The sequence below is a fragment of the Stegodyphus dumicola genome, chromosome 12, assembly GCF_044657685.1.
Source record: "Stegodyphus dumicola isolate Sdum_Otavi_A_Nest chromosome 12, ASM4465768v1".
Taxonomy (NCBI): domain Eukaryota; kingdom Metazoa; phylum Arthropoda; class Arachnida; order Araneae; family Eresidae; genus Stegodyphus; species Stegodyphus dumicola.
The window spans coordinates 24,615,520-24,642,770 of record NC_140779.1 but is presented as its reverse complement, the minus strand read 5'-3'; the positions used below and the strand labels follow the sequence as shown (position 1 = coordinate 24,642,770).

The window sequence follows — 27,251 nt, the reverse complement described above, 5'->3', positions numbered from 1 at the left end:
TTCACAATGGGCGAAACATACATTCATTCATGTAAATTCTTCATTATTTAGTTTCCTTAAATAAAATACAGGGCCATAATATTTGGCAACAATTTGAAAAGTGATATAGTCATTTATACTTATTCGAAGCAAAATGTTGTTTCGAAACTAATAGCCCTTCTGGGATAATACATTAATTATCGAAAAAAAAATGATACATTTAATTCTTCCTAAAATTAATAAATGATAATGCGTATTCTTTATAATGACAAAAAATAATTTTAAGTTTTAATAATCTACGATAAACAGTTAAAACAGATCATGGCGTAAGTAACAGCCATTCAACAATTATTAACAATAAGAGAAAGGCGCTTGGGATGTTTATTTTAAAAATACTAGCCGTTCCCAATAAACAAGATTTTATACGAGATTTTTCAGGAGATGCCATTTCCATAGGTCCACCAGCGCCGAGCGGGGAAATCGCTGAACACTGGTAGTTCCGTCTGGGTTTCGATTCCAAGCGAGCGGGCTGGCTGCTTGGGCGTTTTCGTGGTTTTCCTCGTGTGTAATGTGTGTACGAGCTAGTTTTCCTTAGAAAGTCCTCCATGAATGCATCTCTTCTCTTACGCGGATATGTTAAGCTCAGTGCCAGAGATAGAATGATGTTATGTGTTTTGCTTTGAATTATCGTATTAATACCAACTGAATTTTTAAATAAAGAAATTTAAGCATACTCAACAAAAATTTAATGATTTCAAAAGAAACATAACGTTGCAATTAGTAAAATACACCATTAGCACATTTTCTCACAGATACATTTTTAAAAAGAAAAAGCAATGTTTAATGCTAATATTTTCAATGTATTTGAACCACATAAGAAGGAGCTCAGAAATTTACAATAAGTGTATTATGTTTGAATATTTACACATAACTCCGAGGTAAATACCACATTTGTTTTTATTGTAATAAATCCATAAACTGCAATCACTTATTGTATCTTATTATATTTATTGCATTATTATATTTATTGCATTATATCTTCGTTATTTTCCTTGAATAGATAATTTTGGGAAAAATCTTGGACGCTTTTCTCGAAGGGAAATATTTATTGCTGAAAAGAACTCATTGAAATCCGACAGGGAAGTAAATGCTTTAGCCCAAACGTACCAGAAGGGCTATTAATTTCGTTTTGGCAATTTGTGGCGTTTCACTTTTCAAATTGTTGGCACCAAATATTATCACCCTATATTATATTTAAAGAAATTAAATAATGAAGAATCTGCATAAATGTATCTATGTTTCTCGCATTGTTATAAAACAACGGTACTTAGAGCCATAAAATGTTGAATAACGTACGTCTCCACCCGAATTTGGAATTTGTTTTACAATTGATTTCATATTTTGTAACACTTTAACGAATTTTTTATTAAGAAACTCAACGATTTCAAAGCGAGCAATGGCAACACTGTAGGAGAAAAAGAACATTTTTATCTCCAGCGTGCAAAACTGTGTATCAGAAATTCTTAAGATATGCTCTTTTTAAATTATTTTGCGATAATGCTTTTGAATCGAGTTTTATGGTTTAAGTGTGAAGAACGTGATATTTAATAAATAAAAGTAACACACAAAATGTTGAAAAAAGCCAAACTTTAAGAAATTTTTTTTATTATTTTATTTATTGATTTTGTTTTGTTAGAATTTGGGGGGGGGGGTTGTTTTGTTTTGTCTTTAGAATCGTGGTTTAGAATGCTTGTACTAACTTTAATAAAAATGCAACATTTTACATTTTTATATGCTATTGATAAATAAATAAATGTGTGTTATTGAAACTTCTAACGTTTGATGACTTACTTTTATTACGAATTGTACAAAAAGAGAAACCTTTATACGTCAATAAATATTTAATATCTAATTAGCATACATGGGAATAATGTTAACTTTCTCACTCTGAAAATGTTTTTCTATTTTCATATGTTATCAAATAATACTTAGAAACTAATTAAAGTAGTATAAGCAGAAATAACCTTAAAATATCTTAACAAAAGAAGAATAAAATTTGCTTTATATTTTAAGATAAATTTTTCCATAAAGATTAAAAAATAAGTTTATAATAATTACCATTTCTTTTTTAACTGTTCATTCTTAGAAATCTAATTCTCAATTATGGAAAAATAATCCTACTTTTTTATTCATAGTTAAAAACAAGCAAGTTTAATTTTAAGAGCGTGCTTAATATTCGTTCATGGAAGCTGCATATTGCTCTTTATAATATCATTCAAATGAAATTTATGCACCTAAAATCATACAGTCAAAATTAAGGAGGCAGTTGTTAGTAGCTTTCAGCCAACTTCTAGCATGTACTTACACGATCACTAGCCTATTTGAACAATGCGTCGATAATGAAAAGTCTGTCATGAAAGCAATGCATTTAAACTCACTCAATTTCTGTTTAAAGGAATTAAAATTTCACTTACCTTTAAAGATAACATTACTGGTCTATGCAAATGGTCACCAGCGTCTTGGAAAGCTCTTTGATCGTCATGAATGTCGATGTCCAGCTATTTATACCACCCAGTTGTTGGTACAAAAATAAAGATTTTTTTTACCGCGTGAGAAGACACAGAGGTTCTCACGCAACGGGGTACCACGAAACGGAGTACCATTGGCGAAAAGATAGAAAAATAACAATCACCTATCTCATTCTGTAGCGGTGTTGGCCGAATTTCTATAAAAAGTCTTTTTCCACCGAGAGATCTTTGGAAGTAATATTCTGTCGTGCGTGTCTCTCCCCAGGATAGTTTTGACCGTGTAAAAGGCTTGCGCCGCCAGAAGAGACAACTAACTGTCCAAACTTACTCTGCCGAAGATGATTTAGAGGTGGATTTTGTGTTTCGTATCAGTGCTCATTCAGATCTAGAATTTGTGGGTCAAAAAAGATATTTGCTTTTAAAAAACCTTGACATTGTAATCCATGTTCAGTTCCTTTCTTCAATCATTCGATTTAATAATGATGGAAAATGGTATTAATGGTTAATACCAATTTTCATCATTCATTACATTTCACATCTTCATTTCTGATTGACCTTTATTCCCTAGAGGTGAATGAAAGTTAAATGCAAAATTTATATACCATTTTGAATATACTGTATGCATGTTTGGCAGATTTTTTTCTAATAGATATTAATTCCAAAAACATTTAAAAATGAAATTCTGAAAGGTTTCAGATTTTATATTGCGCCCAAAGGGGTTTTTTATAACGTTTTGTGTGCTACCTGATTAAATATGTTCTTCGAACTTAACCATAAAATTCAATTCAAAAACAATATTACAAAATATTTAAAAGAGTATACCTTTAAAATTTCCAATACACAGTCTCGCGCGCTATAGATAATTTTTTTTCGTATACTGTTGCCATTGCTCGCTTTGAAATTGTTGAGTTTCTTAATCAAAAGCTCATAAATGCTCAACAAAATATGAAATAGTTAATAAAACAAATTCCAAATTCGAATTTCGGGCTTCCAGATGCCCATATTAAAGTTGAGACATACGTTATTCAAAATTTAATGGCTCTAGGTACTGTAGTTTTATCACAATGAAAGAAACATACAATTATGCCGATTCTTAATTATTTAATTTCTTTAAATATAATGCAGGGCTCTAATATTTGAATCGGAAAACAAAATGCAAAATGAAATTAATAGCCCTTCTGGGCAAATTGCCTCTTTGGGCTAAAAAACATATAAAAATAAGAATCTGAAAGTTTTCAGCTTTTATATTACGCCCAAAAGGGCATTTTTAACGTTTTGTGTGTTACCTTTATTTATTAAATATCCTGTTCTTTACACTTAACCATAAAATTCCATTCAACAGCAGAATCAGAAAATATTTAAAAAATGCATAGCTTTAAAATTTTCGATACATAGTCTTGCGAGCTGGAATAATTTTTTATTATTATTATTGTCGTACAGTGTTGCTATACTCGCTTTGAAATCGTTGAGTTTGTTAATCAAAATTTCTTTAATGTTTGGCAAAATATGAAATAGATAATAAAACAAATACCGAATTTGGGCTTTCAAATGCCCATATTCGAATGGAGGACAACGTTATACAAAATTTCATGTCACTAGATACCGTTGTTTTTTCACAGGGCGAGAAACATACATATACATTCATGCAGATTCTTCATTATTTAATTTCCTTAAATATAACGCAAGGCTCTAAAATGTGGTGGCAACAGTTTGAAAAGTGAACCGACATTTATAGTAAACGGACGCAAAATGCCAAAACAAAATTAATAGCCCTTCTGGGCAAATTTTCCCTTTGGGCTAATAAAAGTTAAATTTTACTCATCATTAATTAGCATTACAAAGTATAACGCAGTTTGAAAAAATCGGACAAATTCTTCGAAACTCGTAAAGAAATATTTAATAATTTCACTGAAAACTACGGTGCATTTATTTATATAAAACTTCAAATTGCATCTCATTCGTGTGTATTAAAATATAATGACAAATATAAAACAGTTGAATAGCTGCGTACTATCTGGGAAGCTGTGCAAATACCTACATTCTCGTTAACCAAACGTAACCAGAGAATAATCGCCTCAATTTCAGTAAGTTAATAATAACATTTAATGATTACTGACTGCATATGACTGCAAATACTAAGTTATATTAAAGACGAATGTAACATATGTAGTGACGATGTGACTGCTAGTAACTCGGTAAAATCAATTTCTAAAACAGTAAGCATAAATAAACCATGAAATTTAACGTTGGTAATTGCCCTAAAATACGTCTGTAGAAATCATTTTGTTGTAACCAAGAGCTTAAATTACTCATGAACCTTCGGAACCCAGCTTCCGTTTCTTATCAGTTTCTAGGGTAAATTCGTAATTCTAGACAGAGCGCAGTGGAGCTCTAAATAAAATGACCCAGCTCTACTTTTATCGAAGTAGAACGCAGTTTCAGCAGAAAAAAAAATTTATTTTAGAAATAAATATTTCTAAAAAATTAATTGTAACTTCCCACTGCATGCTTGTCTTTCTCTGGGAAACAAGCACCCTGACGGAGGTTAAGACTTTCAAAAAGAGAAAAGCTCCCATCTATATGTCAAATGCTTACATTCCAGGTAGTGCAATAAATTTATGAAAGAGGGTAAAATGTTTTGTTCTCGAAAGTATTAAAAGTGATTATCTTAGGCCTACATGCCAAGTGCTAGAGACCTCTCACTGCAGAGCTGCTGCAGATTTGAACTATGTAACCAAATACGGAGAACAAAAGTTGTCACTTGTGCAAACCTTACATTTGTTCTCATGTTGTTATCGGATCAGATTCGGGGGAAATTGTTTGCCCAGTCGCATTCTGCTTGACAGCTAGAATTGTACTGGCAGGGCATTGCGGTCAGAAAGCACTGGACTCTCTTATTTATTTATTTTTTTTTTAAACTACACTTCTCCGTTAAAATTTTGTTCAAACTCTCATATTATTTCTAGCATTCTCTCTATTCTCATTCGTGGCGGTTTAATCGCATTACCTTTTTTCATTGGCGTGCTGTAAAAAGAATGGTTTCTATTTTTCTCATGCATTTAAAATAGTATGCTATATCTTATATTCAGGGCCTAACTTCAGCCGGCGAACGGCTGAGCTATTTTTTAGTTTTTAAATGAAATTTAAGTCCATTCGGACTGCATAAGTCTACATAAATACCAATTTACAAAGCTGTAAAATTTAAAGGTAGACAGAAATTAAACTAAAGATACGCAATTGCAGCTCGTTTTGCGTGAAGATTTTTAGCTTTTTATCTTTTTCCCCATCTTATTTTCTGTTTTATGACGCTCAGCCAGAAATTTTAGAAATAAATTTTCTTACTTATGCGATTTAATAGCTAGTCGCACTTTCTAGCCATGCCATAACTACCATTTTCACCAGCCTAATCTTTGCTGTTTGCTTAAACCTGGCAACTACAGACAAACACGCCTGCGCTTGGAATTAAGAGGGGGAGAAACGTTCATTGTTGTTACTAACACAATGTGCAGAGTAAGTTTTTAGCTTTTAAAATTATTCTGGGCAAATTCGTTATTTTAAATATGACAATTTCATTTAATTAAACATTTTTGTAATATAACATGTACAACTTTTTTTTCCTTACATTTACATTGTTATGTTTTATTTAAACATTTTCACATCTTTTGATCGCATCATTGATTTGATACATGCGTTTTGTTCTAACTGGTTTTTAGTATATAAATAATGTTTTTCATTTTATATGATGTTCCAAATAAATTTTACATTGATTTATATCGTGTAGGGGAATTCTTGATATGCATGAGTTTGATAAATTTTGAGAATTAAATATTTACATATAAGTTTTATTAGTCCAAAGGGCTTTTGTCAATGAAGGACTATTGTTTTCGTTTTGTGATTTTGCGTTGGTTCACTCTAAATGTCCGTTTCACTTTTCAAACTGTTGCCACTAAATGTTAGAGTCCTGCATTATATTTGACGAAATTGAATAATGAAAAATCTTCATAAATGTGTGTATATTTCTCGCATTGTGTTAAAACAACGGTACCTAGAGCCATCGAATTTTGAATGACGTCATCCTCCTACGAATATGGACATGTGGAAGACCAAATTCAAAATTTGGAATTTGTTTTATTATCGAGTTCATGTTTTGTAAAACTTTAATGAAATTCTGATTAACAAACTCAAGGATTTCAAAGCGAGCAATGGCAACGTTGTACAGAAAAAACATTTTTATCTCCAGCGGGTGAGACTGATTATTGGAAATTCTAAAGATATGCTCAATTTAAAATTATTTTGAGCTATTGCTCCTGAACTGAATTTTATGGTTTAAGTGCGAAGCACATGATGTTTAATAAATAGAGGTAACACGTAAAATGTTAAAAAAACGCTCCTTTGGACGTAATTTAAAATCTGAAACCTTTCAGATTTAATTTTTAGTCCAAAAGGATTTCAGTCCCGAAGGACTATTGCTTTCGTTTTGGCATTTTGCGTCGGACTCATAAACGTCGGTTCACTTTTCAAACTGTTGCCACAAAATGTTAGAGTCCTGCATTATATTTGAAGAAATTAAATAATGAAAAATCTGCATAAATGATTGTCTATTTCCCGCATTGTGATAAAACAATGGTACATAGAGCCATCGAATTTTGAATGACGAAATCCTACTGGGAATATGGGCATCTGAAATCCCAAATTTGGAAATTGTTTTATTATAGATTTTATATTTTGTAAAACTTTAACGAATTTTTGATTTACAAACTCAATGCTTTAAAAGCGAGAAATGGCAACGTTATATAAAAAAAAAAAATACTTTTATCTCCAGCTCGCGAGACTGTGTATATCGGAAATTCTAAAGATATGCTTAATTTAACATTATTTTGCGATATTGCTCTTGAACTGAATTTTATGGTTTAAGTGCAAAGAACATGATATTTAATAAATAAAGGTAACACTCAAAACGTTAAAAAAAACGCCCCTTTGGACGTAATTTAAAATCTGAAAAATTTCAGATTTTTCTTTTACTTTGAATTTACATATGCATACCAAGGACGAAACACGATGTCTGAACGGATGGAAAGATTGTGAAATAAGTTAATTCCCCCTGAACAGTCAGTATTGTTTCGTTATCTTTTCAATTGTTCCTTTTTGGGTAATTTTCTTCATATGGCTGTCATTATCATTAACAATTTTTGAGTTTCACTTTTATGCATTTCCACTAGTATTAGCCAATGCTTGTAAAGTAATTTTCCCATCTGCCGCTTTCCCTTATGCTATTCCAAGTGCTTTTAAAAAAATAATTTTTATTTTAACTTTAATTTAATTTAAATTTTACTATCTGCCTTTAAATTTTAGGACTTTGTAAACTGGAATTTATGTAGACTTCAAATTGTAATTTTTGGTTTTCTTTATTTTACTTTGAAATATTGGAATTTAAGAGGAATATTCTCCTTTCATTCTTATAATTGTGTTTAATTAAATCATTGCAGCGTAAGCGCAAGATTCTTAGTCCTTCCTTCCATTTATTTATGTTGTTTATTAGATATATATATACATGTGATGTATCAGCTTTAGTCGTAGCTTAAATAATCAGACGATAAGTTTAAAAAACAGGATCCATTTATTATTATTCAGGAGAAATAGCAGTTACAAAAATCAGATATCCGGAGTAAATAAAAAGAATTACTAATAACTTTTTGTATGTAGTTTACTGCATCGTGACATTAAAGAAAAAGCTCCGATATTCCTTTTGCGAGTCTTTTTATAGCCTCTAGAAAGGCGGAGCTTCAAAGAAATGACGTCAGCTTCGTCAGCCAATCCAGTTTGCTTTAAATATCTGGAGAACATTCTATAACTGTACGTGTAGAAAAGGCGGGAAAAACAACTTGACTACGGGGCTGTGGATTTAATTCCACGTACTTTCAAATAAGAGAACCTAGCCATTAAAAAAAAATGAAAAGAACATACAGTTAGAATTTTAAGTGTATTCTTGACTATGGAATTTTATTATTACATACATATATGTAATATTATCACCATTTTGGAAGCAATGATGTAGGAACACTAGACGACGTGGAAACGGATAAATACTAATGGCGTAGATACTTGATGCTTAGAGCGTCCGTCCATTTTAAAGAAGAAGCAGTCGAGGCGAATTAAATTTCTTATTTATTTAAATTCACATTTTGTGGCCACAATTCACTTAGCACGCCAATCGTATCTATTTCCAGAACGATTTTGATACTCGTGATATAAGCGATCATTGCAGCGCATAGAGGATTGCAGCGAAGCGTCTTAACAAAATGAAAGCATAAGCCAGAAGAGAGAGTCGCAGTACTTCAGAGGAAGTCAAGTTTCAGTTCGAGTTAGTTTTGGTTTAAAATTATTTTGACTGGGCAAGAGACATCTGCATTAAGCATTACGTAAGATCACCTGATTAATTTGAATGACGCAGTTTAGACTTATGGCGCTATCTTCAGACAGAGAGAGGAAGTTCCCAAGTGAAATAAAAATAAGAGAGGTTATAATGAATTAAATTTAGAAGGTTGCTTTAATATCTTACACATTTATATATATATGTGTGTGTAATAACAAATTTCCATAGTCAAGAATACACTTAAAATTCTAACTGTTATATTCTTTATTCTTAATTCTAACTGTTATATTATTATATGCTAACTGTAATATTCTTTTCATTTTTAATGGCGACGGTCTCTTATTTGAAAGTACGTGGAATTAAATCTACAGTCCCGTAGTCAAGCTGTTTTACCCGCCTTTTCTACACGTACAGTTATAGAATGTTCTGGAAATATTTAAAGCGAACTTGATTGGCTGACGAGGCTGACGTCATTTCTTTGAAGCTTCGCCTTTCCAGAGGCTATAAAAGGACTCGCAAAGGAATATCGGGGTCTTTTCTTTAATGTAACGATGCAGTAAACTTCATACAAAAAGTTATTAGTAATTCTTTTTATTTACTCCGGATATCTGATTTTGTAACTGCTATTTTTCCTGAATTATAATAAATGGATCCTGTTTTTTAAAATTATTGTCTGATTATTTAAGCTACGACTAAAGCTGATACATCACATATATATATATATATTACAAAATAATATAAATATATTTTATATATTATAAATTATATTATATAATATATAGGTATATATTACAAAAAAAAGTTTTGTCTCATATGGTTCAGAGGAACGAAACATGTATTTGGTACTCATCAATCGACTGAGTTTGAGATTAATAACTTTTTATAGCACATTTTAGCAACTTAATTGGCAAAATTGCTAGCTTTATTTCAGTGTTGATTTGATAGTTTGGCTTTTTAACTTACTTTTTATTATTTCCTTTTAAGTTGTTTCAGTTCTTCTTCTCCCATTCAATGTTCCCATTCTCCCGTAAATTCATTTCTAAAAATTTCTAACTAAAAGTCATGAATATTGTTATTGTTATTGAATAGTACAGTTTTTGTCTGTACCTCAATTAGGGCGCAAGGGGCGGCATGGTCCACTCCCCCCCGGTTTCATGTGAAATTAGCCGTCATTGCACCCTAATAAGATACACACATAATACATATTTCAAAATCATGGGGTACGCATTTGCAGTCGAATGCAGCAAACCGCATGGAAATCGGATCATTAGCTCCCGATATATTTGTCTACATGTGTTACGCATATCCACTTGAATAAAGTTTTTCAATTTTCAATACTAACTGTTTAGTAAATTTGTGGAAATAATTTTGGAATTTATTGAAAATGTCTTTAAGAGGTAAAGATGCATAAAGGTTTTCAAAATCTTAAATTTCATGAATGTTTAATTTGTTAATAGTGTTTATTACTGGCCGGTTATTGTTAATTTTCTAGCTATAATTTTGCTCTTTATTGACTAAATCATGAATTAATGTGCAGATGTTTTTAAACTTTTTTACAAAGATGTAATCAATATTTTTCTTGTAATGTGTATAATTTTGGTGCTGGAAGTGGGATAAAAAAGAAAGGTGCACAACTTGATGTTATAGTAATCCCATATATAAACTTTCAACGCTCGACAGCTAATCTTTCTGGAGTTATGCGAGACACATACCTACGTAGACATCACAAAATTTCCATTTAAATCCATCTTGCAATCCTTTTCGAAATGAAGAGTCCTTTATTCTGTCCATACGTATAGATGTCATGCAATTTCCATTGAAGTCTGAAAACTGAAAACTTTCGCGTTTACAATATTTCCTTTTCTACGTACAAGGAAGTAAAAATAATGTTTTTGATTTTTTAAATGTCTATAATCAAAGAGGTTTTTCTTATCATTACCAAAAAAAAAAAATTCAAATTGCTGATATATATTAGAGATTTATTTTTCAGCTTAATGAGTTTAGTAAATTAACTTCCATTCGGTGCAGTAGTTTATGAAAAAAATTACGTAAGTTGAGAGAATCGAATTTAAATTATGTTTTCATTTATATAACAAATTATTTAAAGATATATTCAACGCTTTCGAATTCTACTTTTACTATTATTCTACTAATAAATTACTCTCTCTTTTCGCATACTTTGCATTTTAAAGGGAAATTATTCTATTGTGATGCAAGCATAAACCTTTGGGGAAAATATTACTTAAAATAGCTCCAGAGAACTTGTGAATATTTTTGATTTCTTATGAGAACCAGATGAATTATTTCACAGAAAGCTGCACTAAATGAAAAACTGACCGATTTCGCCGCTTGGTGAAGCAAGTAAGATCCATCGGAAGGAAGAAAATCGTCTGCCTTTCTTCTGAGCTGCTGTCTCAGCAAAGGAAAGAAAACATGTATTTCACGATTCTGTCACTGACCTTATATGTAATTAGAATAAATTATTCATCAGAAAGAGAAAATATTCAGAAAAGCATCACTTTAAAGTTGGTTCATAGGCAATAAAAATTTATACCTCGGATTTTTTTTAGAAAGGTTTTTATTAAGCGTGCAATTTCATTCTATAATTTCCTATTGGAGTTTATTGAAATCTATCCACAAGAATATTTAAAGAATAAATTTCTATCCTGTAACATTTTGGGGGAATTACTTTGTTGAAAACATTATTTAGAACTGATTTCTGTTTACACCTTCCTTTGTTTTTTGTTATATCTCTTAAGCTAAATAATATTGTTTGTAGTTTTTATCATCCTTTGAAAAAACTGAAACTGGGGGGTAAAGAGATTGTACTACAATTGGATATTGTCGACTTTATGATAAAGATAAGGCTGAGAAACTTGCAATAAAGATACAGAAATATTTCAAAACGATGTGTAGAAATTGTTGCTACCACTCAGCACAACTATACATTCGTAACAAACAGAAATGGAGAGATGAATTTATGATGCATGTCTCAACCGCAATAACCATGTAATGCTTGTAATAACAACCAAAAGTAGGCTTGTGACTTAAACTTTAAACCTTGCGAATCGAAATTATGTAGCAATTAAAATTTTATTTTTAAGCTAAAATTTTAAATATATTACAACGAAAAACAGGAAACTCACAAATTAGAGAACAATGATGACAGCTAACAATTATAATTTTATTGCCTAAACCAATGGGCATCTAGATTTGTCGAGTCGAATTTGGCTAAAGATGCGAGAGCTGTTTGCCAAGAGGAAGATTTTGTAAAGGAAACTGGTTTGCATTTATATTATTAATGAGGAAAATCATGAAAATATTTCTGCAGCAAGCTAAGAACTGGAATCTGTGTCGAGCAAATAGTGGACAACTGGACAACGAGAATTAAGCTAGCTGTAACTATAAAAATTTTAATTTAGCGCTCGCTACAAAAGGATGGTAATTCTCAGTCAGAGACAATCATACATAGGAGATTTAATGCAAGAAGCACCTCCCAAAGCCAGAAAACAATCCTTTCATAAGTTGCATAATAAATACAGTGTCTCACAAAAGTGATGGGACACTTGAATGCAACAAAAATCGTCTGAAGTAAGTAATAAAAATATCTTTTAGGGTATTTATTTTTACTCAAAAGCAATTTCCAATAATTTATAAAATCGTCTGCAGTATTTCTCTCCAGTTTGTTTTGGAATTTTTGTGTTTTTTAGCTCTGTGCAGCCATGAATCCTAAACGAAAAGAAACTTTGCCTGGAATTCGAAAATTAGTTATTAATTTGCATATTGAACGTGGGAAATCTATTAGAGAAACTGCTGAAACAATTAACTTCAGTCATTCAACAGTTTTCAATATCATTAAACGATATAAAAAGAATCATATGATTCAGGATAAAAGAAGACCTGGCCGACCATCAAAGCTATCCAATGGAATAAAGCGAATTATCGTTCGAAATATTTTTAAAAAATCCAAAAATGAGTGCTCCTAAAGTTGCTGCTGATTTACAAGCATTATATGGAGTAATTGTTAATTATGAGACTATTAGAAGAGTAATTCGATCTACTGGATATCACGGTAGAGCAGCCAGGAAAAAATTCTTCGTAAGTGAAAAGAATAGAAAACTCAGACTGGCTTTCGCAAAATCCAACATAAATAAAAATTCTCATTACTGGAATGAAGTTATATTTGCTGATGAGAGTAAATTTAATATATTTGGTTCTGACGGTAGAATCTTTGTGTGGAGAAAACCCAGGGAAGAATTTCGCAAACAGAACTTGGTGCCAACAGTAAAACATGGTGGAGAAGGAGTTATGGTATGGGGGTGTATGTCGTCTGCTGGAGTTGGTAATCTTGTTTTTATTGACAGTATAATGGATCAATACCAATATGTTGACATTTTAAATCAAAATTTGAAATCTTCAGCACGAAAATTTAACCTTCATAACAATTTTAAATTCTACCAGGACAATGACCCCAAGCACAGTGCTTTGAACGTTACACTCTGGCTGCTCTATAACTGTCCTGAAATAATAAAAACACCCCCACAATCTCCACAATTAAATCCCATAGAGAATATTTGGCAAGAATTGGAATCAAGAATTCGCAAACACACCATTTCTTTCAAACAACAATTAAAATCGGGGCTTCAAGAAGAATGGGGTAAAATCACTCCAGAAATCACAAAAAAATTAGTCGAATCCATCCCAAGAAGATTAAATCATGTTTTAAAAGTAAAATGAAATCCAACAAAATATTAAAACCTTTTAAAAAGTAAAATTTTTGGATAAATATTTGATGGAAAAGTAAGTGTCCCATCACTTAGGTGAGCCATTTTCTGCTCAGTTCTAAACAATTGTATTTTTATTAAATTAATATTTTAATATTTTGAGAAAATGTATGTTATGTAATAATTGTTACTAAATTTAAGTATGAAACACACCCACAAAAAATTTTACATGTTTTTTAAATTTATTTTACTGCAGTTCCTTTTGTAAAGCACAAGTGTCCAATCACTTTTTTGAGACACTGTAGGTCTGTTTAAACTTTCTGCTCTCGTCACTCAAATTTGTACTGAATTTTAGGATCACACGATTTAGTGTGATGTAAGAAAACGAACATAGGAAAACATAAGATGTAAGAAAATCAAAATAAGATATGTTAGCAAATTAGGATGTGAGCTATAAAAGAGAATTTTCATTTTAGACTAACCTTTTCTGTCCAGCAAATTGACATTAATTTAGACGCAATGAGATAAAATGAAAGTAAAGAAGAATTCTTTAGTCACTCGCCATGTAAAATGTAGGTTAAATGGAAGAATATAGCTTTAGTATATAGGGATACCAGTTGCAGTTGCGATTACTCCTTACCTAAAAGTTGCTTATGGACCGAGCGTGCATTGAAATAAAACAATTACATTAAAATTAAGGAATTAGGCATATGGTTTCAAAGACTGGTAAATAAAGACAGAAGAAATTAATATGATAGAATGGAATTAAGTTTGGTGATACAGGAGAAAACCGTTGCAGAAAATAGATTTTTCGGGCCAAACGAAATATTTTAATATTTTAATAGAGCAGGTATCTATATTCTTCGATTTTTCATTTGAGATATATGAAAGCAACAACAATTTGGGCATTCCCCGTTCCGCAACACATTTAAGGTCGCAGTACAGGTCCTCCAACCCTTTAGAACCAGAATCGGAGGCTGAACCTCCTTTCTTGCACCTTAGAGAGAGAGGCGCACCGCCCGGGTAGTCACCCGGACGGCAGTGGTCGTCATTTGCTACCCACCAGTCGCTCGGGCTGCCCGTCGCAGCGGGACATTACCCAGCGTACGCGGGAGAAGACCCCCGGGTTACTAGTTCCACGCCGCGCTACGACGTGCCAGACTCCAGGGCCGGCCAATAAGTGACCTTTCCGAGAGCCTTCAGAACCACCAAGTTCATAATTTTATACCCCTGGGGCCGAGACTGCCTAGGTACAGATCCTAGCCAGTAGCTTCGCAGAGTTCTCTACGTCGACCCCGTGCATAGGACGCAGCTACTTAGTACAGAAAATAATGTTTCTATGGTGTTTACCATTTTCTGTAAATTATATTTCTGAACTTTTGAAGTCCATTTAAAATTAAAACTAGATGATAATGCTATTAAATATTTTAAGGCAAATTAAGATTTTATTCTTTAAATCTTATTTTTCAACCACCAAAAGCAGGAAAATAAAGATTAATTACATTTTTATCCCAAATAGACGTTAGCCCAGAAGAGCTATTAACTTCGTTTCGGCATTTTTCGTTGGTTCACTGTAAAAGTCTGAATCACTTTTTAAACTGCTGTCGTCTGATATTAGAGCCTTGCATTATATTTAAAGAAATTAAATAATGAAAAGTCTGCATGAATGTATGTATGTTTCTCGCATTATGAAAAACGACGGTATCTAGAGACATCGAATTTTGAATAACGTAGTCCTCCACTGGATTATGGGCATCTGGAAACCCAAATTTGGAATTTAATTATTATCTATTTCATATTTGTGAAACTTTAACGAATTTTTGATTAACAAACTCAAGTATTTCAAAGCGAGCACTGGCAACGTTGTACGGAAAAAAATATTTTTATCTCCAGCGCTCGAGACTGTGTATCGGAAATTCTAAAGATATGCTCATTTTAAAATTATTTTGCGACATTGCTCTTGAACTGAGTTTTAGAAGCGAATCTTAGCTCTTGAACCGATTTCAAAGGGTTCCATTAACATTAGCATTGCGTGCATTTTCAAGCACGGATATTTTAGGTTTCTTTTCATTTTTACTGGTGTTATGTTAGGAGCGTAGCAACGCAAAGGCGTTACTATGTCTAACGGTATTTTGCGTCGAATGACTTTGAGTATCTGTATCAGTTTTCAAATGCCGTTTTAAATCCCCCGTGAAAAAAAGGCCCCTTTGGGCGTAATCTGAAAGCTTTCAGAATTTTTGGGGGGAAGGAAGTAAATTTTTGGACACAAAATTAATGTTAGCAGTGATAAATGTTGCCCTTTTTTCAAATGGCCGGATACTTGGACCTTACAGATTTCGTCTGAAATGGCCAGGACCCGTATGTCATTCAGCCTTCTGATCAACGATAACGTTACCCAAAGTACACCACAAGGGACGACCGATTTTACATCTATAAGGACGGAGAAGTTCCATCCCAGTTTTGATAACGAACATGTCAACCAATTGCACTAACCTCCGTACCAATCAGCATTAGTGCATAATTTTCTAATTATCACAACTTCTAAACTGAGATAATTTATTTTTTAACTAATCATGCAATGTAACAATTTTTCTTGCCGCTTTGTTGTCATAGTGGTTAGGGGAGCCTACTTCGGAGCTCCGGTTCGAATCCCGGAGAAGGCATGGATGTTTGTAAATGTATAGTGTCTTTGCGGCATGGGTGCACCAAGACGAAAGTCCTCTCGTGTGGTTTGTGGTAGGGAAAGAAGGGTGACAGAGCCTCGGACTACCACCTCCGTGTAGTTCTCCCTCAAAATCGGAGGTGGAAGTAGAAGTCCATCCTCCTTGAGGCTCTGGCAACATGGACAAGGCAACAACAAGTTTTCTTTCAGTTGTAATCTCTATTAAAAACGTAGAATTGCAAAAACTTTCAAAAGTACGTAGTTTAAAAAAAAAGTGTAATTTGAAAAGTTTAATCATTAATCAATTAGATTTTAAGCATGAAAACACTAATAAATTGAACACGTTTGAAATCGCAATATGAAATCTATTTTCGCATACATTATTTGTGTTGTGCAGCCAGGGCAAAAGGAATGAGACAAATTTTGGAATATAAAGTGATACGTTTATTTTAACATCCATCTCACAAGCATCCCTCCTGTACCTTGAGGAGTAGCCTTATTTAAAGATATGTGTGCGTCATGGTGCTCATCTAATCAGCGATATTAATTGAAATCACGAGGTGACGCTATCTTCTCATCAGGAGTGTTCTTAAGGACTTTATGTAATATGATAGATTTATGAGTTTGGCGATTTGGCGGGCGCCAACAGGTTAATATAATTTATAATAAAGAAAGAATTTCGCCAAAATTTAGGAACAAGGATGCAATTTAGGTAGAGAATTATTAACACATTATTAAGCAATATGATTAGAATTTAATTTAATCAATTGATTTAAAAATATCATTACAGATATATACATGTCATAATAAAAGCAAAGGAAAGGACGGAACACTGTAGATGCATGATTAGACCCATATTGAAGAAGATTTTGATTGCGTAGTATGCTAGTAATGCTAACTTGGTAATATCTAAAGAACTTGGCAGTCGAGGCAGTTTTAATTCCATTTTTATTTGCAACTGATATTTGTGGCCACAATCACTTGGCACTCTAGTCGTGCCTTTCCACGGAAGATTTAAATTTTGATTTTGTTGAGATAGAAAGCAAGCCAGCGAAATTACATCTTAGTGCAGTAGAGAGCAAAGCTGAAGTGCGTAGTTATGAAGGATGGAAGCACGGCGAAGAGAAAAGTTTTGGTTTTACAAAGGCAGTTTCAGTTCCCAATTCACTACGGTCTTCTCGATCATCTACGCAGTACCTAAGTTGTTAAGTGTTCCACTGTTTTCATCTACGCATATTTAAAATCATCACATGTATATATATATATATATATATATATATGTCGGCGATAATTTATTTCCATTACTTAATTCTTTTTCTTATAGCTGCTGCGTATAGCTAAGTGAATTTCAAAAATTAGTTGCTTTTATCTATTTCCATTTATAACTACGGCCAACATCTGAAAGCAGGTCATCCTCGTGTAAGAAGAGTATCGCGTGTTTTGTACGGTTTATGGACTCAAGGAGCATGAGGAAATGTAACAATTAATAAATGAGCAAGCAACTGGATGATCCGCTCAAGGAAGGATGACACTTCGGAATGAAGACCTCGTTCTGCAATTCTGATTTCAAAATAAAGAAAAAGAAAACGTTAAATAACGAACAAAAATTTCTCGCAAGTTGAACAAGATACTTTTCAAGATAAATGTAAAATGGTTAATTAGTTGTTACATAGAAAATCTCACTGAAATAGGTCGGTGAAATTTTTCAAAATGCAAGTTGCATAAAAATAGTGTTTTTGATTATTAAAACAAGCTATATACACATACATATATATTAGGTTTCTTTATGTATTTGTATATATATATATATATATATATACTTTAAAGAATATTCATAATTGAAGCAGTAACAAATTAAAAAAGAAAAAATAGGAATCTGCGCTGAAGCTGCTAGATCCATAATAAATTGGTAATGAAGTTAAAAGACGGAACGTAAATTAAATATAAATTTTCTCCAAAAAATATAAAAGTCTACCTATTTCTCTCCGGGAAATGATTACAAAAACCTTGTAAACGCAAATGAAGAGTGCAATTAAAAACAGAAGTGTTTATAGAACATGAGACTTTAAAAATACAAATTGCAATAAAATTACCCTAAAAATTAATCTCCACTGTTTAACGCTTCAAACAAAACTTTTCAAGACAAAAGTGTTTTGAAGCCTTAAACCAAATTGTCTAATGAGTTCCGAATACATGTTTCATTCCTCTGAACCATTTCAGACTTTAAACTGCTTTTTCAATACTTAAATTATAAACTTTAGAAACAAATTTCTGAGTCTCAAATGCTCATATCTTTCCCATGCATGTATCCGTACTCAAAGCAAAACAAATATATATATACAAAAAAATTAACAATCAAAAACAATATATAAATGCTTAAAAGTAGCTCAAACTACTTAAAAATATACAAAACAAACGAAATAAACAAATAGTAAATTAAATCAAAAAGGATTAAAAGTCTAAAAACAAGAATTAAAGAAGCAAAAAGCTTCTAAAACTTAAAATGAAAAAATTTATGTAATAATTTTATTGAAAATAGTGTAAATTAAATTTTTACATAATAACTAGTTCGAATTAGCTTATGCAACAAATAAAAAATAACTGTCACGTAATCGTGTCACAACACCTAAAAAAGAAATATGCAAATTTCCAAGGGAAAACAAGGAAAAAACTGCAGTTTGTTTTAGAACGTTCTATTAGTCTTATCAACACCAATTCCCTTTCTTTATTATAAACTAGCAACTACGCCGCCAGCCTTCGTCTGGCTTTTAAATATACTGGGAAAATGCCTGAAGGGAACACCAAATGTTAAATTTAAAAACTGCGCAGAATTTTACTCTGCAGAACAACTTCATAAAAAATGTATTGCATATAACAAAATTACAATGAAATAAGCAATATCAATTATCCTAATAAATAAATTAACCAGCTTCCCGTTGCCTTCTCTCAAAAAACGTCCTGTATCCAAGAGAAACATTAAATTTTAAAACTGCACAGAATTATCCCCCTCGTTTTTCCAAGTGGCAGCAATGCTGATTTTCAACAGTCAGCAGTCCAGTACACAATTGAATGGAAAACTGTTGCCAAAAGCGCATTTCTAAAAGAATGAAGCTATTCAAAATGATGCGATAAAATCGAAAAGATAAAATTTAAAAAAATCTGATTCGAATTTTGAAAAAAATCGCTTCGAGGTGCACTGGCTCTTGTCTAGATGCACCAGTATACCAAATTTCGTAGCCTTGGGTCTATTAGCTTACGCTCAGCACGAACAAAAAAGACACACAGACTCTTTCTTTTATTATGTGTAGAGATTTATTATTTTGAAATGTGTGGAAAGCAGAATAAATTGGCTTTAGTAACGCGTAATACAATTGTAAATTTAAGAAATAAGGGATCCATTTATGGTGAATAGCAAAAATTAAGATTTAGTTTATCAACTGTTTTACACCTCGAACAGTAAGAAATTACCTACATAAATTCAGATATAAAGCCAAGAGAGCAAGAAAAATAATGTATGTAAGTGAAACTAATCGCAAGAAAAGTCTTCATTTTGCAAAAGAATATATAAATTAAAATATATAAAGAATTCTATAAATTCTTTAGGATTTTGGAAAAAGACTGTTTTCACTGATGAAGGTAAATATTGCTTGTTTGCAAGAAAACTGTTTGGTGAAAAAAAAATAAAACGGCTCTAAATCCTAGAAATGTCTGTCCAACTGGTGTTGGGAGCGTTATGATATGGGATAGTATGAGCTGGAATACACTGACTACCAATAAGTATTTGGACACCTGTGATAGAAAAGAAAAACTAACTTTATTCAAAATCAATAGTTGGTAGAGCCTCCACGAGAGGTAATTACAGCGTGGACCCTCCGGGAGTTACTTTCCACAAGTCTTTTGTATGACAGCTAGTGGTATTTTCTTCCACTCGGCTTGGAGAAGACATAGAAGTTCCTTCACCGATTTTGCACGGGTAGTGCATCCCTGAAATCGGCCATGCAACTCGTCCCAGAGGTTCTCGATAGGGTTCAGGTCTGGACTCTGGGCAGGCCAGTCCATTCGATGAACTCCATTGGCACCATACCAAGCCTTGGTTAACGTCGAAACTTGACAACTGGCATTGTCGTCCTAAAAGTAACAGGGGTACAACCCGTAAAATTGCCACAACGTAGGAATCACATTGTCATCCAAAATAGTGCAGTAGGCATCGGAGTTGAGCTTACCTTGAATGGGGACCAAGGGTCCCAGCCCATACCAGGAGAAACACCCCCAGACCATAATTCCTACTTCGCTGAACTTGACTGTTGGCACAATGCATTCTGGCAGGAGACGTTCTCCAGGTAGACGCCAGACCCAAACCCTGCCATCCGAACGCTAAAGGGTGAACCTTGATTCGTCACTCCAAAGAACCCGTGTCCACTGATCTACGGTACAATTCGATGTGCTTTGCACCACATTAACCGAGCAGCGCGGTTGGACTTTGTGATCAAAGGCTTATGGGCAGTAGCACGACCATGAAAACCAAGCAGATGTGCTTCCTTGCGAATGGTATTTATTGAAACAAGACTCCCGGATGCCTATTGAAACTGTGGCTGTGGAAAATGAGGGCTATCGGTTGGGTGCGGTTCTTCCGAATTTCTCTGAACAGCACTCGTCGGTCTCTATCCCCCAGTTTCGTCGGTCTGCCGACTCCGGGGCACATTCCGACAATCACCCCTCACCTTCCACTTCTTAATCACATGGGCCACTGTCGATATTGGGTACTTCAGATCGCAAGATATGTCCCTTAAGGTTCGGCCACATTTGTGATACCCGATAATTATACCTTTCTCGAAATGAGAGAGCTCCGTACTGCGAGGCATCTTGCATGCGACTGAAGCCGATGCTGTTTCCTACAGGATATATACCGACGGAGTCCGTGGCGTGCCTTGGGACCGCAGATATTGTCATTTGCATAGGTGTCCAAATACTTATTGGTAGTCAGTGTAGAACTGGTAATTTGACCATAATTGTGGGAATTTGGAATGCGAGAAAACAGAGGTATTACGAAATAATTTATTTCAAAGCGTGTCAAAATTGGGTGTCAAAGATGAATTCTGGTTTCAACAAGAAAGTGACCCTAAACATACAGCTAGGGTTACAAAATAATTCCTCTTACTTAAAGTTCCCTAAAGACTAAACACTTTAGAACAGAATAGAACACCCTCCGTCACCTGATCTTAACCTTTTTGAGAATTTGTGACATTTTTTGGATGAAGAAGCTAGAAAACATAAATTTCCAAGTAAAAGTGCATGGCAAAATATATCGTTAGATCTAAACAAAACGTTAGTAGAATTAATGCTGAGAAGATTACAGGCTACCATAGACAATAACGGACTTTTTACGAAATATTAAGTTTTATTTTTAGTATTGGTTTCATTGAATTTTAAGTTATAATTGTTTTGTTCAAATACTTTTCCCCTTTAATATTTGCATATCTAGATATTTGTATGTTATGGGTGGCAACAAACATTCTATTTTTTATTTATTACATAAGTTAGGTGAACTAGTTGATGTAAGAATATAATATAATTTACACCATTTGCAAAAAATTATTGCACAATTTTGTATTGTTTTTTTTCCTCCACTGTATATACATCGCAGTTCGTTTTCTTAATACAAGCGATGTATCAGAGAAATTAACAGAAAGCAAAGTATCAGAGAAATTAACAGAAAGCAAAATACAAATTTATCGAAATTTATACATAGCAGAGCATTTTTAATCAAATAAAAATTTCAGGTATTTATCATAGAGAGAATTAAAATTCCCTGTAACAACATGAAAATAATTTTGATATTACTTCTTTTTCGAGTGTTTAGTTATTTGACATATTTTTATAGAAACCTCTGCTAAAAGCCATATCCTGATGTAATCTAAAGATATGCTGTTTTTAATTTTTTTTTAGTCCAAAGGAACATTAGTCCAAATGCTCGCGAAACGGCTCTCGAAACGTGTGTGGGTGTGTAAATGAAAAAAAAACGCCCCTTTGGACGTAATATAAAGTCTGAAAGCTTTCATTTTTTTTTTTTTTTTTTTTTTTTTTTTTTTTTTTTTTTTTTTTTAGTCCAAAGGGATTTCAGTCCCGAAGAACTATTGCTTTCGTTTTGGCATTTTGCGTCGGACTCATAAACGTCGGTTCACTTTTCAAACTGTTGCCACAAAATGTTAGAGTCTTGCATTATATTTGAAGAAATTAAATAATGAAAAATTTGCATAAATGATTGTCTATTTCTCGCATTGTGATAAAATAATGGTACATAGAGCCATCCAATTTTGAATGACGAAATCCTACTGCGAATATGGGCATTTGAAATCCCAAATTTGGAATTTGTTTTATTATAGATTTTATATTTTGTAAAACTTTAACGAATTTTTGATTTACAAACTCAATGCTTTAAAAGCGAGAAATGGCAACGTTATATAGAAAAAAATACTTTTATCTCCAGCTCGCGAGACTGTGTATATCGGAAATTCTAAAGATATGCTTAATTTAACATTATTTTGCGATATTGCTCTTGAACTGAATTTTATGGTTTAAGTGCAAAGAACATGATATTTAATAAATAAAGGTAACACTCAAAACGTTAAAAAAACGCCCCTTTGGACGTAATTTAAAATCTGAAAAATTTCAGATTTTTTTTTTTTTTTTTTTTTTTTTTAAATATATCTAAATGTACTGCAGTATTTTATATTGGTGACCCGTAAATTAAGCACTATTGACCAGTAACTTGTAAGTCACGGTTATCAACAGCCTTGATCAACAGTCATGGGTGTGTTTCAATTTAATTTCAGTTAAGAAACTTATCTAAATTAAATGCATCACCCCTTTTTGGTAGTCAGTCTCTAAAACGAAAATGACTAAAAATCCTAATGGGCTCTGTGTACTTTAAATTATTTTATTTTATTATCTATATTATCCGCATAGCTTCATAACAGTTTTGGCCAGCACCGCAGCCATAAACAGAATTTTAATTGAAAAACGTGTTTAAATGTCCTATACCTCCCCACATCGGCGAAATATGGGTTGATACTAAGTAATCATCAGTCTGAGTGTCGCAGTGTCGCAACCTTGATGAGCACTAGTTCCTTTCGATTTAGTTTTAACATTAAAAATGCTCTTAATATTAAATACTATGTCTTTCCTTAATTTAAATACTATGTCTTTCCATAATTTAAATGCTATGTCTTTCCATAATTTAAATGCTATATCTTTCCATAATTTAAATGCTATGTCTTTCCATAATTAAAATGCTATGTCTTTCCATAATTTTGGCGTTGAAAACATTTTTAATGGAGCTTATTCGAACTTTCTAGACCATTACCTTTATATACCATGAACTTATCATTCTGATACTAAGTATTCGTCAGTCTGAGTGTCGCAATCTTGATGAGCACCAGTGTCCTTCGATTTAATTTTAATTTTAAAAATTCTCCTAGTACTTTCCATAATTTTGGTGTTGTACATATTTTAATGGAATGTATCCGAACTTTCTGAACCATTACGTTTATATACCACTGACTTATCATTCAAAATCTTTGGCAAAGTATTGCCACTGCGCGGATTATCATGTATGGTTTTGTACGTAACTGGTTCTCAGAGACCTGAGTTTTGTAGAAAAAAGCAAGATATTAAATTGATCTTTTGAATTTATTCATTCTATAATTTATTAAGAAATTAAGCGGTTTAAAAGCAATAAACATATTTTGTATTAATTTAAATTTACATTTTGCATTTTAATAGTATATCTAATTGATGTAAGTTAGAATGCATTAAAATGTATTACTGTAATCAATAACAGATGTTTCAAATGTCTTATGTTACATACCTGGTATAGAATCATTTATTTTTCTGCTTAATAGTGATTTTAATAAGTCAACAAAAAATAATCCACCGTCATTAAATAACATCGCCATCGTTTCCTCCTTCATTTTCCAACAAAGCATTTAGTTAAAAATTAATTCTGGATAACATTTGCTGTTTACATTCTTGTAGCTTTAGCTTTAAACAACAGAGATAAAGGTTTAGACATAAAGCATCTCGAAGCAGGTTGTTTCGACGCCAACGGTTCGACGCCAACGTTTCGACACCGGGGCAGTTCGACGCCGTACTTTTCGACGCAGGGGCAGTTCGACGCCATATTTTTTTCGTATTTTTATTTATTTTTAGAATAAATATGAAATAATATAAATAAGTAATATGACTGAGTTTTATTTATTGAATTAGCGATTGTTTGAATGCATATTTGAAATAAATATATGTATGAAAGTGTTCTAGATTTTTTTTGTGTGTCGCAGATTAGTGAGAAGCTCCCTCGCCAACGTCAATGCCCCGGACATGTGGGAGGTTTTTTTATTTATTTATTTCATAAAACAGCATCAAAAAGGCAAAATACACAAATAGTAAATAAACATATCGTTACAAAGTAGTTATATTATATTGCAGACAAATATAATTACAGATAAATAAGCTTACAGATAAATAAGATTACACATAAATAAGATTAGAGATAAATAAGATTACATCACAGAACTGTTATTATACTAATCCATTGCAAAATGATGCGCCACACCTTTCAGGTATTCCATTATTTCTCGATTTTCAAAATCTTCAACTATTACTTTAATTCTCATATCAGCTCGCAGATACCTATTCCGCTTGTGCGGCGGTTCATCTCCACGTGCAAATTGTTCATAACATTGATCAATTGATTTTTGAACACGCCTGAGACCATCTATGAATTCCCATAATGTGGGGTGTGAAACACCAAATGATGATGACACCGAATTTATTTGAATGATGATGCAAACTTATTCTAAAAATAAATAAAAATACGAAAAGTATGGCGTCAAACAAAAGCAAAAAAAAGTATGGCGTCGAACTGACCCCGCGTCGAAACGATCTCGTGTCGAATTGACCACGCGTCAAAACGCTGGCGTCGAACCGTTGGCGTCGAAACGTTGGCGTCGAACTGACCTGTATCGAAAGCATCTATCCGAGTGTGCTACCGTTACACCACGAAGAGATGCTGGAAGGATGGTGAAAATTTTCTTGTGTGAACAGCAGTCTCAGAATGTAAGTTTATACGAAATGATGAAAAGTTTCATGTGACCAACCAGCATTATGCAAAAAATAACAGAAATTGTTTAATTGCAGATGTGCAACAGTTGATTTGTAAAGAAAAAATAAAAATAACATTTATTAAACTAAAAAGGGTCAAGAGAAAAAAGTCTGTGGTTAGCATTAAGAGATTAGAATTGTTTTTTCCTTCAAACCATATTCTTGACATCAATCATAAATATATTAATTTGTTTTATAATTCTTAACTTACTTGACAAAATTGATAATTTCAAAAAGCAAGAGAAATTATTGAATTACGTACCTATTTATGTATTATTTTGCATCAATGTTACCTGCAATACATTAAAACCATAAAATTTAATACGACACTGTTTATTTCCCTTTAGTTCAAAACTGTATACTTAACAACAAACACACTTAAATTCACAATAGTGAAAAACAGCACTAAAAATCACAACATGTAACACGACACAGTTCATTTTCTTTTAGCTTTAAAGCTACATACTTAACACAAAATGCAATTAAATGCACAGTTTAAAAAACAATATATATTATCAAGGAAAATGTTAATCGCTTTGCTTCTTAGAATTGTTTATTTATTATTAAAGGTTTGCATATTTCTCAAAATTACACCTTAAAGTTCTTGTTTTGCTTTGAACTCTCATTATTTGCCTCGTTTGTTTTGGGAAAAAAAAAACATAAGAATGATAGTTGTTTCCAAGAATTGGGCATTTTCAGTTATTCGAATAATTGCGAATGTTTGCTTAATTATCCAATAAGGCGGGGGGGACGAGAATAAACGTACAGGAATTTATATTTTGATTCAGGTTTTTTTTTAAATACCATTGTGCTTAAATGCGATAAGCATCATCTCTCAAACCTATTCATTCTTAAAATTTCACGAATTAATAATATGAGATTCTTTTACGTACTATCTCGCTCCTTTCCGCATGCCTTCGTGGTGTAATTGGAAGCATACTCGGCGCGTATTCGAGAGGTCTGGGGTTCGAGTGCTGGTGAGGGCATTGCACGTTTTTCACTTCTGCAGCTTCAAAAATATACGTATACGCTACAGTGGGACTTCTACATAATATTACTACATAACTGCTACGCTACTACTACACTATACTGCTACATAACTATACGCTACAGTGAAGTCCGGACTAAAAGGAGGTGAATGATACGAATCCGCTTACCACCAGGATTTGACTATTGTCGCCAATCCCAGTCGCCCTTTAAAAGGGGGAGTGTTTAAAGTTTTTTCTCCGTCTTTTCCGCATGCCTTCGTGGTGTAAGTGGAAACATACTCGACAGAGATTCGAGAGGTCCAGGGTTCAAATCTCGGTGAGGAAAGTGCACATTTTTCTCGTCTCCTGCTTCAAAAAAAAAAAAATATATTAATGTACACGAAATATTTCATTCCTTTTGTTATTTAATAAAGCTCAAAATTTAAATGAATATTAAAGGAAAAATTTGTTTGAAAATAATTGTATAATAATCTTCATTTTTCTAAAAAGGCTGTGTTTTTAAGGTATTTTGAAAGAATTCTGTAATTAATTCTAACATAATTGTGTAAAAGAAATGCATATTGATCATAACGTGTTTTTATTAGTGACACGAACATGATAATATTAGTAATATATATATGTGTGTGTAAATTTGAAAGTTTTCGTATTTTATACTACTCCCAAAGGGTTCTGTGCATTACTTTTATTCACTAGATATCATGTTCTTCGCACTAAAACTATAAAATTTAATTCAGCAGCAATATCACAAAATATTTAAAAAGAGCGTATCTTTAGAATTTCCGATATACAGGCTCGCGCTGGAGATTTTTTTTTTTTTTTTTTTTTTTTTTTTTTTTT

General features: G+C 32.6%; 1 protein-coding gene across 1 annotated transcript in view; it reads right to left on the bottom strand.

Moving 5' to 3' along the window:
* LOC118191415 (uncharacterized) overlaps nt 1–2,758 on the bottom strand; it is a 38,460-nt gene extending 35,702 nt beyond the window's left edge. The window contains exon 1 of the mRNA XM_035362212.2: nt 2,454–2,758. Within this exon, the coding sequence (XP_035218103.1) occupies nt 2,454–2,468 (15 nt within the window). The 5' untranslated portion in view covers nt 2,469–2,758. The remainder of the gene's footprint in view (nt 1–2,453) is intronic.
* Between the last annotated feature and the right edge of the window lie 24,493 nt (nt 2,759–27,251).